General features: G+C 36.0%; 2 protein-coding genes across 4 annotated transcripts; one reads left to right on the top strand and one right to left on the bottom strand.

The window, feature by feature from the left end:
• Positions 1-980: 980 nt before the first annotated feature.
• LOC107462933 (transcription factor TGA2.2) lies at positions 981-9,856 on the top strand. Of its 3 annotated transcripts, none has more exons than XM_016081619.3 (10): positions 981-1,429; positions 2,113-2,189; positions 2,297-2,495; positions 2,739-2,810; positions 2,918-2,977; positions 4,571-4,648; positions 4,774-4,825; positions 6,933-7,204; positions 8,709-8,957; positions 9,423-9,856. In XM_016081619.3, exons 3-10 carry the CDS (start codon positions 2,430-2,432, stop codon positions 9,567-9,569), a joined length of 996 nt encoding a protein of 331 aa, XP_015937105.1. In that variant the 5' UTR covers positions 981-1,429; positions 2,113-2,189; positions 2,297-2,429; the 3' UTR covers positions 9,570-9,856. The 3 variants fall into 3 exon arrangements, with proteins under 3 accessions (XP_015937105.1, XP_020985304.1, XP_015937106.1); XM_021129645.2 differs by having other exon boundaries at positions 2,119-2,189; XM_016081620.3 differs by having other exon boundaries at positions 2,131-2,189.
• Positions 9,857-11,528: 1,672 nt separating this feature from the next.
• Positions 11,529-16,031, bottom strand: LOC107462939 (NADH dehydrogenase [ubiquinone] 1 alpha subcomplex subunit 6). The gene is made up of 2 exons (XM_016081628.3): positions 15,689-16,031; positions 11,529-11,867 (listed from the first exon to the last, which is right to left on the bottom strand). Exons 1-2 carry the CDS (start codon positions 15,899-15,901, stop codon positions 11,682-11,684), a joined length of 399 nt encoding a protein of 132 aa, XP_015937114.1. The 5' UTR covers positions 15,902-16,031; the 3' UTR covers positions 11,529-11,681.
• Positions 16,032-16,106: the final 75 nt, after the last annotated feature.

A 16,106-nucleotide genomic window follows, 5' to 3' on the forward strand; every position in this document is an offset into this window, starting at 1 on the left:
AGTTCGAACCTCCTGAGCTGGAGATCACATCTACAAGCTTGGCCAACAACTCATGGGTCCTGACCTTGGAAAATTGCCGGCAACAATGGAATAGTACTTGCAAATTTTCGTCACTTCCTATGACGAACGAATCGTATCTCACATCATCTCGCAAGATTGAAATCGGAATTCTATAGAATAACTTCTCAACCCGTTTCATGCCTTGCAACCCTAGTTTTTAGATTATAGAATTCAGGAACTTAGTGAAGCTCGTTGAAGGTTTCGAAAAAACACTAAGGGATCCTTATCAGTAAACTTAATTCGAGAACACGTTTTCTTCTTAATCGACTCTCTATAATGCAGCAATACTAAAAAACTATCCTCAGTAGTCATTGTGTTTCACTATCATAAGAAATTCACATTCAGATCATATTTATAGACGTTGCTTTCACACTAACTCGAATTTGGGGAATTCGATTTATACATATAGCTCAATACATAGTAAATCGAATTGGACTGTTTCGATTTACTATGCACAACGAACCTGCCTAATTCGAAGCACACTGATTCGAATAACTAGCTACCAGAAATCATGGATAATCGAATTATACTCATTCAATTTACTAGAGTTCACAACATGCATGCATAAATCGAATCAGCTCACTTCGATTTACGTGAAATTCTAGTAAATCGATTCAATGTCATTCGATTACTACCAACGTATATAAAATTGATTTTATTTTATTTAAATATTTTATCTGTTAATTTTTTATAATTATATTTTTTATTATTATATTTTTTTTTAAATTTTTTAAAAAAATATTAAATTAAATTTTTATAATTTATTTTATTTTATTTTATTATAAATAAAATATAAAAATATTAATATTTTATTTTCAATATCTTATTTCCTTCTCTGTTCCTGTAAACAAAGACGGCCTAATAGACGAAATTTAGCTACTAAAGAAAGGCGTGAGATCCAAGTAGTTAGGGCATTGTAATTTGTAAGTGTTGACCAAAAAGCCATAAAACAGAACACAGAGAATAAAAATATATAAAAAAAGGTGGGAAAACAGTGTTTCTTTTCCTCTCCTTTCCTTTCCTTTCCCAAGTCAATACAGAAGCTCAAGGTTTTCATCTGTTTGACTATTTTGACTGTATCACCGAGTTGTAGTGCCAGATTCATTTCCCCTAAACACAGTGAGATTTGAGAAAACAGCGAGGAAGATACCTAACAAAAAGCAACCGTGAGCGGAGGAGCCATGAAAACTCCGGCGATCGGAGACGGCAACATCGACAGGGCGTAAAAAGCCGTGAATTTTTCCTTCATCATGAACATAAACTGCGATCTGCTTCAAGTTCTGTTGGTGGGTTGCCGCCGTCGTTGTTGCAGTTGTCATTGTCGTCGTTGCCGGTGGCGAGCAGTTGGAGAAGAACGGTGAAGAGAAAGGTTTGTGTTGGTTCTGCTGGTTCACTTGGCTTTGTACCCATGCTTCATATATACCATTTTTATTCAACCTAGTTAAATTTCTGAAACTATGCAATAGCTGCTTTCGTAATCGAACTCGAGAGTTTAGGCTTGTGAAGCATTCTAGGTCAATTTAAGATTTTAAATTGTAAAGCTCAACTTCAGCTCCAGGGTTTGGTTTAAAAGAGTAAACTCAATTGGGACCTAAACTTCTTAATTCTTTAGGTTTGTTTGTAATTTGGGGTTTTGGAAGGAAAGAGAGGGGAAGGATGCAAACTTTTCCTTCCCCTTTCCTTGGAAATCCCAACTCGTAGAAACTTCATAGTTAACTCGAGAGCTTGATAACCACGCAGCTGTCCTGTGACCTACAGGTCATGTTAGCAGCCTCATTCGTTGGGGCACTAGTTTATGCAATAGCTGCTGTTTTTGCAGTATGTCAGTTCAATACTAACTAGTATTTTGCTATTAAGTAAAGGGAATATTTGCACTGACAGAGACACAATACACAATACACAATGCACATGGATATCCAAATCAGTTAGATATATCTATGTTTGAGTTACAAAATCTAAATCTGATTAACTTATTTCTAAATTATTGTTAACAAGTATAAACTTTTCTGACCTGTCCTTCTCTTGTGGTTTTTCTGCTGATATATAATTCAGATTCAGCTTTTATTTCAGTTAAAGTAAGTAATCAAACAATTTCTCCTGGTTCTGTTCACATTGATAATTTGGATAAGGTGAGCTTTTTATAGCCCTTTTATTCTGTTTTTTCTGAACTTCCAGCTTTGATTAATAAGGCTAATTTCTTGTTATTAACTTATATTTTTCTGGCTGTTTAATATAGCTGTCAACTTCTCCTGATAAAAGGCCTATTGACAAACCAACCAGAGCCAAATAGGTTACAACTAAAGAAGGTTCAATCATCAAGTCCTGTTACTATATTAGTTGGTAATACAGATAATCAATAAGAGCCAGCTATGGCTGACGCCAGTCCTAGGACTGATATCTCTACAGATGTTGACACTGATGACAAAAATCAGCGGGTGATCTTTCTTTACCATTCTTGCTATTGTTTCCCTTATCATTCCATTCATGACATGACAAGTTCCAGTTCTGCATTGGGAAGTGAGTACTGGGATATGATTATCACTCTATCAGATTATATGATTGAAAATAAAAATAGTATCTAAACACAATGCATGGGAATAAGCTTTTCTAGGCAGGCTCATAAAATACGATTAGTAGCCTTAACCAATCTAATATTTTGATACATGGTATATTTGCAGTCTGATAGAGGTGCCCTTGTTCCTGTGGCTTCTGACTCAAGTGACAGATCAAAGGATAAAACCGATCAGAAGGTTGAACATACTTTTAAAAATTTATTGTTTCAATAATTTCAAATATTCTAATTCTAAAGGGCAATTGTTTCATGGCATTTTCTTTTTTCATAAATGTATTACTGCAGAGTCTTCGCAGGCTTGCTCAAAATCGTGAGGCTGCCAGAAAAAGCCGGCTGAGAAAAAAAGTATGAATCATATTTACTTATTTATTTTTGTGAATACTATTCTTAAAAGTGTGCATTTCTTGTGTGGCTTCATAATATTGATATATGGAGATGTTCTAGTTAATAATGTATGTCATATATTGTCATCTATGTGGTTATATATAACGTTTTTGTATTGAAAAATAGAATAAGACAGTTCTAGATACAAGAAGGAACATGAAAATGCTCAAAGTTGCAGCAAGGCTGCCTTTACTATGACTGTTTATAACTTCATATTATAGGATTTTGATATGAAAAGGAAAATAAAGAGTAAGGACTACAAATATAGCACATTATATTGGTGTGATATGTTATGATTTGATACCAAAGTCAAACACCAATCCCTATAAATTATGATAATAGTATTATAATCATCATTCAATGGAGGAACAAATAATATGAGAAAATATAGGAACCAACCATAGGAGACTATCCAACATTCCAACGTATTTTTTTAGCACTATAAGATATGATCTGAGATGCTCTATGATAATCTAGTATATAATATGCATGTTCTCATATATTCTGATTTTCCCCCTTAATTGGAAACTTTCAAAGCTTAGGCAGTTGCATGTAAATCTTTCTTGGTAATAAGAAAATATAAGTTGAACTTGATGAAACACTTATGTGCCTGGGACTGGTGAAAACAAATTGGGCCTGTTACTGTTGAGAACAAACTCAGCTACAGTGGGATGCTTGGAAACCCACCATGGCCTGGCACAAACCAGAGTTACACTGGGACAACTGAAAACAAAATCAGATTCAGATAGTGACCGGAGCAGTTTGGATGAATATAAATGCTAAATAATACTGGAATCAACAAACAACTACCAGGAGACTGCAAACATTAAAGAAAATCTCCCATACATTAAGGTTGGAATCATGTAATCCATACGTGATCCAAAAGCAAAAGCAATGAAATAAAAGCCAAAATCCAAAATAAATAAGTAAACCAAAAAAAAAAAAAAAATCAACATTCCTTTCACTCAAAGGGGACCTTAGAGCATTCAGAGTGGAAGGAACCACCCAAACCCAAACATGCAACTAGAAGTTAAACAACCATTGATACTAACTGCATTAATTTGAGATAAACAAGACTGTCAAGAAACTGGAATATGGAAACATTTCAAAATTGAAGATGCAGGTGTGGATGGAGCTTGTGATCACCGAAAGAGGATGAGATGTTAGCAAATATATCGAGAGAAACGACTTGACAAAGAAACAGTGACCTTTTCTTTGGAAAGCTAATCTATAATTCTCCTTCATGTTAAATTGGCCTGCAGATAATCTTTTGGGGAGAAAATCCTTATCCTGTGTTTCATTTTAAAAGGACAGGAAACTGGCGAGTTATTTCTAGTGTGTACTGCTAGAGAACTATTACGTTTGTTTTTTCAATCATAGATAATTGCTATGCAATGGAATCCAATTATTCCCTTGTAATATTTCAACATGGCCTTTTCTAATGATAGTTGTAATAAATGATAAATATGTTAATATTTACCTCTTGGTCATATTAATGCATGGCATGATGCTGTAAGCTCATATTCTTAGTGCACTTGATGCTTTTATACATAGGCCTATGTGCAACAGCTGGAAAGTAGTCGTTTGAAGCTGACCCAGCTAGAGCAAGAGCTTCAGCGAGCTAGGCAGCAGGTGAAATTCAGTTAACGCTTGCAATTTGATTGCCTTAACTGTCTACTCTCTGTCTTTGGTTTTGCTGTTACATTTCCTTGCGGTCATCTTCAATTCTAAAGCTCAATCTCTGCTTCTTCCTGTAGGGAATCTTCATATCAAGCTCGGGTGATCAAGCGCATTCAATGAGTGGCAATGGTATCTTGTTTTTAAAATATACTCATTCTGAAAGTTTGGATATGGAAGTACTTTATATCATAGTCCTGAAATGACAAATGCTTTGGGTATTATTTGAAATATAAAAGTACCACTCAAGCAAAAACCATATTTTACATCTATAATATTTATATTTATGATATTGTATGGAATAGAATGTGAGGCCGTGACAAGCCCACTAAGAAAATAAGCTCATTCTTGTGGACATAAAGATATTGTACTGAATAAGTGGACACACTAGACAAATAAGATTAGGAATGATTGCATGAGAGAGAAAATTGAAGAACCATTTATTTTGGAAAAATTAGTATAGTTTTACCTTAGGTTGTCTGGTTTCCATAGGCAAAGGCAGATAAAAACCCCTGGTAAAGAGTGTAAATGATATGTGGAGCAGCCCAATAAGAGAGATAAAGAAAAAAACACCTAGAGCTGAAACCATTAAGAAAAGATTTTTTTAACTTTAAAGGGTTGCTACAGACATGGACTATGATAGTAGTTGTATACTGTAATCCAAGGTTGTCAAACTCGCGAGTCTAAGCAAACTCGTGGAGCTGACCTAGACTCGACTCGTAGACTTGTACGAGTTTACCTGTTATGGATTTTTTTTTAAAAAAAATATCATATATATATACTTACTCAAATATAGGCATTCAAACTTAACAATTTTAACCTCAAAATACATAATAAATTAAAATAGTACATCAGGACAACAATTACAACAAGTAGTTTAGAACATACATTCAAATCTTTCATGATAATGCATCTAGTTCAACATAAAACATACACAAGGAAAGCTTCATATAACACAACCGCAAAAAAAAAAAGCAACAATTAAATGTTCTAATAAACTAAATCTTAAACTGAAATCCTCCAATATCTTCATCTTCCATGGCATCAACATCATCATCATCATCTTCACCATCTTCATTAGAAACATCATTTCTTTCAGGTTCAGGTTCGACGTATCCAACAGGATCATTATCATTCACATGTTCCTGTTCTTCTTCAATTAAATTTTGAGTTGGATCCCCAATGAACTCACACTCACCTCCCTCACCCCTAAACCAACATTTTTAGACATTTTGTCCCTAAAAATGAATTAACAATGGTCACAAATTCAGAATTCAGACATTCTGTAACAACTAACAAATAAAAAATGCAGTAACAACTATCACAGAACAACTCAGTCTATCGCAGAATTAAGTTTAACCATGAATTAACAATGAATTAACAACTGTCGCAAAATTCAGACATTTAGTAACAAGTAACAACTATCACAGAAGACAGAACAAGTAAAAAATGGTAGTTTTTACTATGAAATTATGATTTTTCTTTTTTGAAACATACCTAAAAGGAGCAGAGAAACTAGGCGCAGTTGTGCAGAGAGAAAGGCGGCATCTGTGCGCAAACGAACGATGGCGGCGCGGTGGAGGCAAAGGACACGACGAACGGTGGCAACGGGATGAACGACGACAGCACGGCGGACGACAGATGCTCCACTTGAAGAGAACCCGAACAGAACAGAGAGCGAGAGTAAGGAGAAGCAGAGCAGATTCAGCGAAGAGTTGAGAGCGATGTGTGGCAGTTTGGAAGCGCAAGATATCGACAGCGAATGGCGGACGGCAGACGGACGAGGTCACAAGTCACAACAATGTGAGAGAGAGAGAGAGAGAGTGAGAGAACGGGCCGAGACTGGCGAGGGAAAGGAGTGAGTGACGAGCCAATTAGGGTTTTTTCTTTTATTTGGGCCAAAACGGGCACCCAAATCAAACTCGCTAGCTCAAGCTCAAACTCGCGAGTTTGCCCAAGTGTATGTGAGTCTAGCCGAGTCTACCCAAAAACGAGTTTGTGTCTGAGTTAACTCGATTCCACTACCTGTACGAGTTTACGAGTTAACTTGCGAGTTTGACAACAATGCTGTAATGTTTGATGAATGTGGCCAACTCCACCTGGTGGGACAAGGCTTCTTATTGTAATAGTTGTGTAATTTTTCTTATTTTGTCAACTGTATTAAATTATTTCAGTGGACATTTAATTCCTCCAGTGTTACAACAGGTTATCCATAATCATTGTTCAATTTTCTTTACAGGAGCAATGCAGTTCGATGCTGAATATGCTAGGTGGCTGGAAGAGCAGAATCGACAAATTAATGAGCTTAGAGCAGCTGTAAATTCACATGCAGGCGATACTGAACTTCGAATGATTGTTGATGGTGTAATGGCACATTATGATGAAATTTTTAGGCTGAAAGGCGTTGCAGCTAAGGCTGATGTTTTCCACTTACTGTCTGGGATGTGGAAAACACCTGCTGAGAGGTGCTTTTTGTGGCTTGGTGGTTTTCGGTCATCTGAACTCCTCAAGGTGATCTTATGTTTACCCTTTTCTTTTGACATTTATGGTTTAAAGAAAAATATAAAGGATGCACCTGAGCAGTTATGTTGTTGGCACTTGACAGCATAAATGTGGTTCAATTAATTAAAACTAAATTCAGTTTTGTTCAGCATAATTTACCACCCATGCGTTTTCAAACTGAGACACACTTGGAAATCATTTTCCTGTACATCATTCATCTTTCAACTATGGAATAATTTGGCTTAATTATAATATGGGCTGGATACAACTCTTTTTTGGTTTTGTTTTTCCTTATTTACTTGATTTGTTTGATCTCATTTATGTTTGATATTTTTTCAATGTCGTCATTTATCTATGGCAGTTGTCAATTTTTGTCTTTATGTTTCAAATTATTTCCAATTTAGTTATGCTATTAAATAACCGACAAAAGATGGTGTCTTCTGATCTACATATGTGCCACTTACGCATTTTTTGTCAGTTATTCAATGGTGTAACTAAATTAAAATTGGTTTAAAACATAACCGACCAAATTGACAAAAATAAAAGGTAAGGGATCAAATTGAAAAGGATTTGAAGTATAAGGAACTGAATTGGGGCAAATAGAAGAAGATAAGATACTAGATTTGAAAACCAAGTGAAGACATACAGATTAACTATTGTGACTATAATATGAAAGCTAGCGTGTCACTAGTTAACACCGCTCCTACAGTTACTCAGTATTTGGTGATTACTGACAAGAAATGAACAATAATCTTTTGTAACCAATTTTCTACCTTTTACCCAATTTTCTCAAGTTTATAACCAATTCTATGATAATCTTTTTCTGCTGCTCGCCTGTTCCTCAACATGATTGTTTTTCAGATATAGCTACAATTTGAACATTTTTATATTGCTTTTTGATGACACTCATCTTGCTTGATTTTTCAGATATAGCTACAATTTAAATTTTTTATTTTTTGAAAACAAAAATCGGAGGGTCCGATTTTAATGGATTTTTTTTTTAAATTTCAAAAAACGCAAATCGGACGGTGTTGTGTGATTTTTCTAAAAAAAGTTAAACAATTTAAATCGAATGGTACGATTTATGGATACTACTGTACAAAGAAAAAGGAAATCTGTCCGATTTCCTATAGGCCATAGCAGTGGAAATCACATTCTATGGCTCATCTTTTTGTGATACACACTTAGATGGAGCACAGTAAAAGTAATAAGCGCTGTTACTACTCTAGTGGGTCAAAATCAATTGAACCCTTACTCTCTTAATTGGAAAATATTTCTATAAACATTGTAGAGAATATACTCACATCATCTCTAAGTTGTCCTGACGCTCTAAATTATTGTGTTGCAGAGGTCAAACCTTAGTATCCCTATAATCAGAGATGCTTCATTCTACGTTTACACCATATAATTTATGTGTTTGTCTTGAACTATATACATATCTCTCGTAAATGTGACAACTTAACTTTTGTTTCCATTTTCTTACCCTTGACAAGTGCCATGAATTTGGTTGCAGCTCCTGGTAAGTCAATTGGAACCTCTCACAGAGCAGCAGCTATTGGGTATTACAAACTTGCAGGAGTCCTCTCAGCAAGCAGAAGATGCATTATCTCAAGGCATGGAAGCATTGCAACAATCCCTTGCTGAGACATTGTCCACCGGATCACAAAATTCATCTGGTTCCTCAGGGAATGTGGCAAATTACATGGGTCAAATGGCAATGGCCATGGGTAAGCTAGGGACACTTGAGGGGTTTATTCGACAGGTAAATTTCCCCACCCTTTTATGTAAATAAACCTATAAACATCTTGCTGAATAATTGAGGAATCACTTCTACTCCAACTGTTTCCAGTATTATTTATAATTGATGACTATCTTGCCCAAAATCATATGGAAATGCTTCCCTCCCATGAATGCTTTTTAGGTGGAGGATGATAAGATAGTGAATTAACAGAACTGTAGAGATTCATTTACATTGGAATTCAAATCTCTGTGTTGGTTTGAGATATATTGATGTCTTTTTAGCTTCATAGCATTGTTGCAAAAAATCATTTGCATACCTTGCTTCACTCATTTAGATTCCATGTATTACCCCTCACCCCTAGAAAAAAGAACCATGAAAGTGTTCTCGTAAACTGGATTTCATATCATGTTATCTTAATACCAGTCATGTTAATATATCTTCTGTTAAACTATCTTACTATTGGCTACATTTCTGTGGTGGTTTAAGGCTGACAATCTGCGCCAGCAAACTCTACAACAAATGCACCGTATTCTAACAACTCGCCAATCAGCTCGTGCACTTCTTGCAATACATGACTACTTTTCCCGGCTGCGTGCCCTTAGTTCACTCTGGCTGGCCCGCCCAAGAGATTAAGGGGCGTGGTAAATAGTCTGTCAAATTAGTTTTCCTGGATCCTTCACCTGCTATTGCTTGGCCATCTAGGTTCTTACAAGTTTTCTTCTGTTGTATTACAAGCCTTTCTTATCGCTTATACTATTGCTTCAGAGTCAGTCTAGAAACCGAGGTGGGTCACAGGAAGTGTGTATTTTATTAATTACTAATATTGTACATTGTAATTGTTGTTGAAGACTTTTATTTTAATTTTAACAGATAGTTGTACAAGATGATACATTTAAATGGCATAGTTTTCACTTTTCACATGGATCTGAATTTATAAAACTTTGTGGCTCATAGAAAGAGTTTATTCTTTTGTTGAGTTAGGTGTGATAGTATATTGGTTAGGTTGTTAGGTGGAATTTAGTGGTTTGCTTCATTGCTTTATAAAAATAACCCGTGATAAATAAACACGAGTTACTCGTCTAATTCAACATGATATTTAGATCTTCAAGGAGAAAAACTCACTTCGAACAACAGAATCCTCAGTCCTCCAAAGAATTTTGTTTTCTTGTTTCCTCAAAAATTGTGTCCCCTCTCAGCAGATGAAATGTCCTCTATTGTGTTATCAGTATCACTTTTGCAGCCCATAAATACTTGTACAGTTGCCATTCATGTTGTTCTGGTCCCGCTGTCGTTGTCTACTGTCTTCCAATTCGCTTGCAGATCACACTATTGGTCTATTGGATTCACATTGTTCAAGACTTAAAGAACACTCAACACTGTCATTTCTCTGTCGTTAAATCACCCCCATCACTTTCATCAACACATGACGATGTGCCCATCGCGCCGTTTTGTTTGCTGTGTTCCTTTCACTGGTAGTGGCCATATTTTGCTTATTTGGCCATTTTGCATTTTGTGATTTTGTTCTTACCCAATATCTGTAGCCTATTGTTTCTGATCTCTTCCTATTGTGGCTCTTCTATTTTTCTATCTCCATGACTGGTGCTACTATTGGTATTTGCAAAGACTAAAACCCTACTTTCAATAGTTATGTTAGTATACCTTTTACCACTAACAAGCTTGATGGATGTAATTATACCTCTTAGGCATCGCATATTAAATTGTGGCTAATCGGGTGAGATTATGCAGCGCATATCACCTAAAAGATTGAAGAAATTGATGCCATTGAAAGTCCCAAGTGGGTTAAAATTTATTCTCAACAAGGCAACCTCATACAATCTAATACATTTTTTCCATTAATCTAAGTCATTTTGTTAAGGGTTTGTCAAAACCTCGTGAACATTATTGTCCCTCGTCAGATTGGTCATATATGTCTCTCTGTCTATTTCTCATACTAGACATTAACCAAACAGAGGCTACGGCTGCGTCTAAGCCTATAATTAATTACTGTGTACACTTGTGGAAACAGTAAAATTCTTAGCCCATTAATTACAGATCATTAACAAGATAAAGCCTGGTCGCCTGTCATGTCCTGCTTCACAGCAAATACCACCTGAAAGTCCCAGACGCCTTAACTAAAAAAATCTGTAAAATCTACACAAACTTAATCTATACTATAGTGTGCACCTAAAGTAACAAAGAAAGTGAAAAACACCAATTAAGTTAAGTCATTTAATCTTATCCAGCCAACAATGGAAACTCACCAACCATGAATCATGTTTCTTACTGTTAATTGGGCCAATATATATAATGTAATTGCAGATTCCATGTTTACCAAGGGCCTGCTGCTTCAGTGCTGCCACCCAATGAAATTACTAGAAAATGCAGATCTCAATAGCAATCAAGGAAATGTAATTCCAAGAATGTATTCCAAATAATTAACTACAAATTGTAAGAACCTAACACCATGGCATTGGCATACATTATGCTTTCTCTAAAATACTTTGCTAATAGACTCACTCGGAAGAATTTTTACCGTGATAATGCTAAATTGTAATAAATGACAATACTTTCGGCAATATGCAATGGTGCACATCAATCAGCAAAACATTACTTCCTCAAATTAACCAAGGAATAACTAGTACAGTGGTTTGATCCAAAAACAGTTTTTATCGAGTGTTGATATAAAACAGTCAGACAATTCTTTATTTGAGTTTGGGAAAACACAGAACAACTCATGACCAAAATTCAAGAGTAGTTGCTGTTGTAGAAATTCTTTAGGAAAGGTGAGATGCCCTGGTCTTTCGTGGCCTTATCGTGCACAAGCCCTTCCTTACCAACAACATACTGACCAATGATGTGATGCCTCTGCTTTGCATGATCGACAACATTCTTCAGCTCTTCGAACGCCTTGAACAGCAGCATATCAATCACCTGAATGTCCACAAGATATTAGCGATAACAGTACAATCTTTTCTCACAGATAAGATTCTTTGACTGAAGCATAAATTGACACATTTTCTTTTATAGTTGATAAATTGATAAATAATTAAATATCATTCCATGTTCTGAAGAATTATAAGCTTTGATGCCTATGCAAGGACAAGATTCATAATGCAATGTGAGGAGATTTCAAAGGCAATGGCCAATGGAAGTCATTTTTTGTTAATGTAACTAGATCTCAAAAGCCTATACATACTCTCGTATCTTTCTGCCATCACGTGGATACATTTACGAGTACGACACACCCCAAACTTGGGAGTTTGAAAGTTACTTCAGATCGAAGTGGTCCAACCTTGTAGGATTTATGACAATGACATGGAAGCTTCATCCTACTAGGGGGCATTGGCTATATGGATCAAACAACACCAGTATCCCCTATCATGTACCATCTCTGCAATAAGACCATGCATGCTTACAAGTCTCTTGGCCACCTCATTCAAAGTCTTCTTTCTTTATCCTAACCACTAGTATATCTTCCATCTGATCTACCTTCCCCACAAGATGTCTTCTCTCTACATGTCCAAACCACTTAAACACGATACTCCACCATTGTATGTTCTCATTCCTTAATCCTTGTTTTGTTTATTTTCGTATGATCACCCATCCATCTAAACATCTTCACTTCGGCCACAGTAAACTTGTGTTCGTGTAAATTACACTCACCAACAGTTTAGCGTAATTACACACGACAACCCTTCACCTTGTTTCTTACATCTTTTTCCTAAAGCCCACCAACAATGCCATCTGTGCCTCCCTCTCCACGGATTCTTTTCAATACTGTTTAGTTTGAAACTCTGGCTAACAACAAAAGGACTATATCCAAGGGAAATCCACCTTGGTTGGTTGCTAAGCCTTGAACATCATCCTCACCTGCTCCACAAGACACAAGATGGTGAAAACATGTAATGGTTCACTTGGAGAGAAAATGGTGGATTAGGGGCAGCATAAGGGCAGCTGCAGAGACCCAGACAAGGTGGGTTCAATTGCAACCAGCAATGAAATGATGGTGCGCCACGGTTGGCAAGGGCAACAGTATACAGGTCTCAAACCTAAACTGTCTTTTGACTCACAACATTATTCTGTGTATACTCCCAACTATGAAGTGAAAAGGGAGTTGATCTTCCTGGAATGCTATTTTAACTTGCCAAGTTTTTAAGTTGTTATAATCTCATGTTGATGATTGACCTTTTCTTGTAAATTTTCTTCCTAGTTGCACTTATGTTCGCTGGAAAACCGAACTTGAATCTATTGTCTGGTGTGTTTTGGCAGTTGTTTCTTGTTCCATCTACCTTGTTAATGGGAAAAGAAAGCCATCGTTTGCTGATAGTAAGTGTAAAAAAATTAATGTCTCAATCTATTCCATCTAGAAAATGGAAACCATGACAATTCATGGAAGTGGCCATGGTGTAAGTGGTGAGATTAGGGTGTTTAATTTTAAAAGAATTTAGATGATCTAACTCAACCTCAAAAGCTAGCTTATGAGATGAGAGATGTTCAATTTCTTATAAAAACTACCTAGGCATTATTTCAAGGCAATATAAGGCTTTAACCCACACCCGTCATGCCCAAGACGAGATATATGGAGTATGAAGTTTGCAATATTAGACATCTGAAACATGAAGTTTGTAGGATTGGACAATTGCAAGTGGTCTATTAGCAACCATTGGCTTTAATATCATATTAGAATTGAGTAGGTCAAAGTCAACTCCAAAAGCTAACTCGTGAGATAAAGGACCCAAGTTCTTATACTTCTATCCAGACCTTATTCCAGGGTGATGTAGGACTCCAACAAACTTCAGTTATGAATCGGTAGTGGTTGTAATCTGTAGATCAGTACAACTACTAGCTGGGAGCACAGAATTTTAAGTGATGATTTGGCAGGTGGCAGTGGTGGTGGTGGTTTGATGCTTTGATGGCACAACCAAACATTGGAAATATATGTTAGGATAATTAAGTGTTGTTTTATAACTTAATATTTAAAAGTATCCATTTCAGTGCACATTAAATAACACCAAAAATTTCATAAGTTCCGTTATTTATCATATGACTAGGACAAGGTTTATTACTTTACTTTATTTTCTGTCGGGCCTGCTTTACATCACATTAACAGCAACGATGGTTGGTGACTTGGTGCAGTGCTAAAAACTCAAAGACCATAATGTTTCGTTTTTAAATGAAGGGTCTCTAATGTAATTACACTAAACTTTAAGGGAGTTGAGTGTAATTTACCCAACCAAATTTAATGCAAATTATAATATACTTGGAAAATTACCACCTAAACTCAGCCTAGGAAAACCACCATATTGATGAGTTGGAAAACTGGAATTCGGACATTATTAGAAAGGGAATTTCACTAAGCTTAACTACCAATCAGATATGATTTGCATTTCAATGTGTTCAATCAAGCAATATGCCAGTATTTAAGAAACATGATTTATTGCCACTAAGAAAAAGCTAGAAACCTAAATACCCACTGATATTGTGTCTGAAAATAATCTTAGAACCACTCACTTTCACAAAACAAATTCAACAACTAGAGAAACAACAAATCTAAAAGAGAATATTTATTGAGCAGGTTTAAACTTCCAGAAGATCGGGTATAACTTCAACGTGCTACATTAACATACATAGCTTTCTTGTATAGGTAAGCTAAGAATATCTAGCAAAATATATCATTCAAACTCGTCCACAGAATCTTTTTCTTTCATAATAGCTCTTCAAAGTTGAAAGATATATCAAACAAGTTGGCTCCAAATCTAATTTGAAATTATCAAATGAATTATCCATCTTGTTTTCACAAAAACATGTTGAAACTAGTGTCAACTCCCAAATTTGGTGATGGATTTAAGCCTAAATGAAAGAAAACTTGTGCGGAAACTAGAGGCTATTAATCAACAATTGCCATGTTCATATTTTAGGGCATGTCAGTCATAAAATCTCATAACTACTCAAAACTCAAGGGAACATAGAAGTAGTCTAAATTCCAACATTTTCCTGTGCAATGTGACAGTTTGGTTCTCACCCGATGTTCATTGATTATCAAACTCAGGCAGATCAGTCAAGTTCTAACTAGTTATCCTATATGAAAAGAATAGAAAATTATTTTTCCAGAAATGCGGAAATGCATGTAGCGGTCACAATATATTTCTCTATAGCTAGATTAATTGAAAATTTGGTTTTAAACAGAGTTCAATGATGTCACTTAATCTGGTAACATGGGAGAAAACTCGGTTATCGGTTTCATCCTTACGATTTAAACAAACAATTCTGCATATGGCACTAAATTTCCAATCCTATCTCACAGCCATTCTAAATTCCTAAGAATGATCATATGAAAGCTAATAACCAGCACTATACAAGTGTCAGGACTCACCATATCTTCTACGTATACATACAAATTGCCTTTAGCAAAAGATAAAGTTCAGGTCCAATGCCCAAACAATGAATCTTGGGACACAGATAAAACCTCTCTCCAAAAATTTCCAGAACTTCACTATTACAAAGAGAATGGTGCGGAGCATGGAACAGATTAGCAACATCAGACAAATAAAATTAAATCTATATTCGTTAAGGTGTTCAAATAGCGAGCAGTCGAGCACGAATAACAACCCGAAAATTAAAAAGAAAAATGTGAATTTCACTAAAATCTAAAAATAACAAAATTTTGGCAAATTTCACCAATGAATAAACAGCTCCAGAGAATTTCAATTGAATAATTTAAAATAACAAGAGAAAAAGGGGGGAAATGGGACCTTGGGATTGGTGACGTGGGAGTTCTTGCGGATCTCGGAAGCGACGGTGGAGCGAAGCTCGGAGATGGAAGTGACGTCATCAAGATTGTAGATTTGCATGACAGTGGGGAGGGATCGGCAGGCGGTCTTGAAGAAATCGAAGACGCGGTGTCTGGCCTCCTCCAGAGTCGCAGAGTTGGGAGCCACTTTCACGCTCTTAAGTGCGTTCGACATCTTTCACTTGCTCACTCACTACCTACGTTCTTTCTGTTTTCTTCTGAATTCACAACTCTGGAATGTGGCGATGAAAAATAAATAGAAAGTAATCCTATGATTATGAGCCTACGACTATCTGCCCTGGAGTTCGAGGACTCTCAAGTATCAACGCTTCGTGAATTTTAACTGTTTTTCTTTTACTTTTACCCTTTTTTTTAATTAA

This window comes from Arachis duranensis, chromosome 8, assembly GCF_000817695.3.
Source record: "Arachis duranensis cultivar V14167 chromosome 8, aradu.V14167.gnm2.J7QH, whole genome shotgun sequence".
Classification (NCBI taxonomy): Eukaryota; Viridiplantae; Streptophyta; class Magnoliopsida; order Fabales; family Fabaceae; genus Arachis; species Arachis duranensis.

Excerpts from the sequence above, each read along its gene's own strand:
- LOC107462933 (XM_016081619.3), top strand. The coding sequence starts at position 2,430 with ATGGCTGACGCCAGTCCTAGGACTGATATCTCTACAGATGTTGACACT. Across the intron at positions 2,811-2,917 it reads AGGATAAAACCGATCAGAAG|AGTCTTCGCAGGCTTGCTCA; the intron begins GTTGAACATACT and ends GTATTACTGCAG. Across the intron at positions 2,978-4,570 it reads AAAGCCGGCTGAGAAAAAAA|GCCTATGTGCAACAGCTGGA; the intron begins GTATGAATCATA and ends TTTTATACATAG.
- LOC107462939 (XM_016081628.3), bottom strand. The coding sequence starts at position 15,901 with ATGTCGAACGCACTTAAGAGCGTGAAAGTGGCTCCCAACTCTGCGACT. Across the intron at positions 11,868-15,688 it reads CCCACGTCACCAATCCCAAG|GTGATTGATATGCTGCTGTT; the intron begins GTCCCATTTCCC and ends GTGGACATTCAG.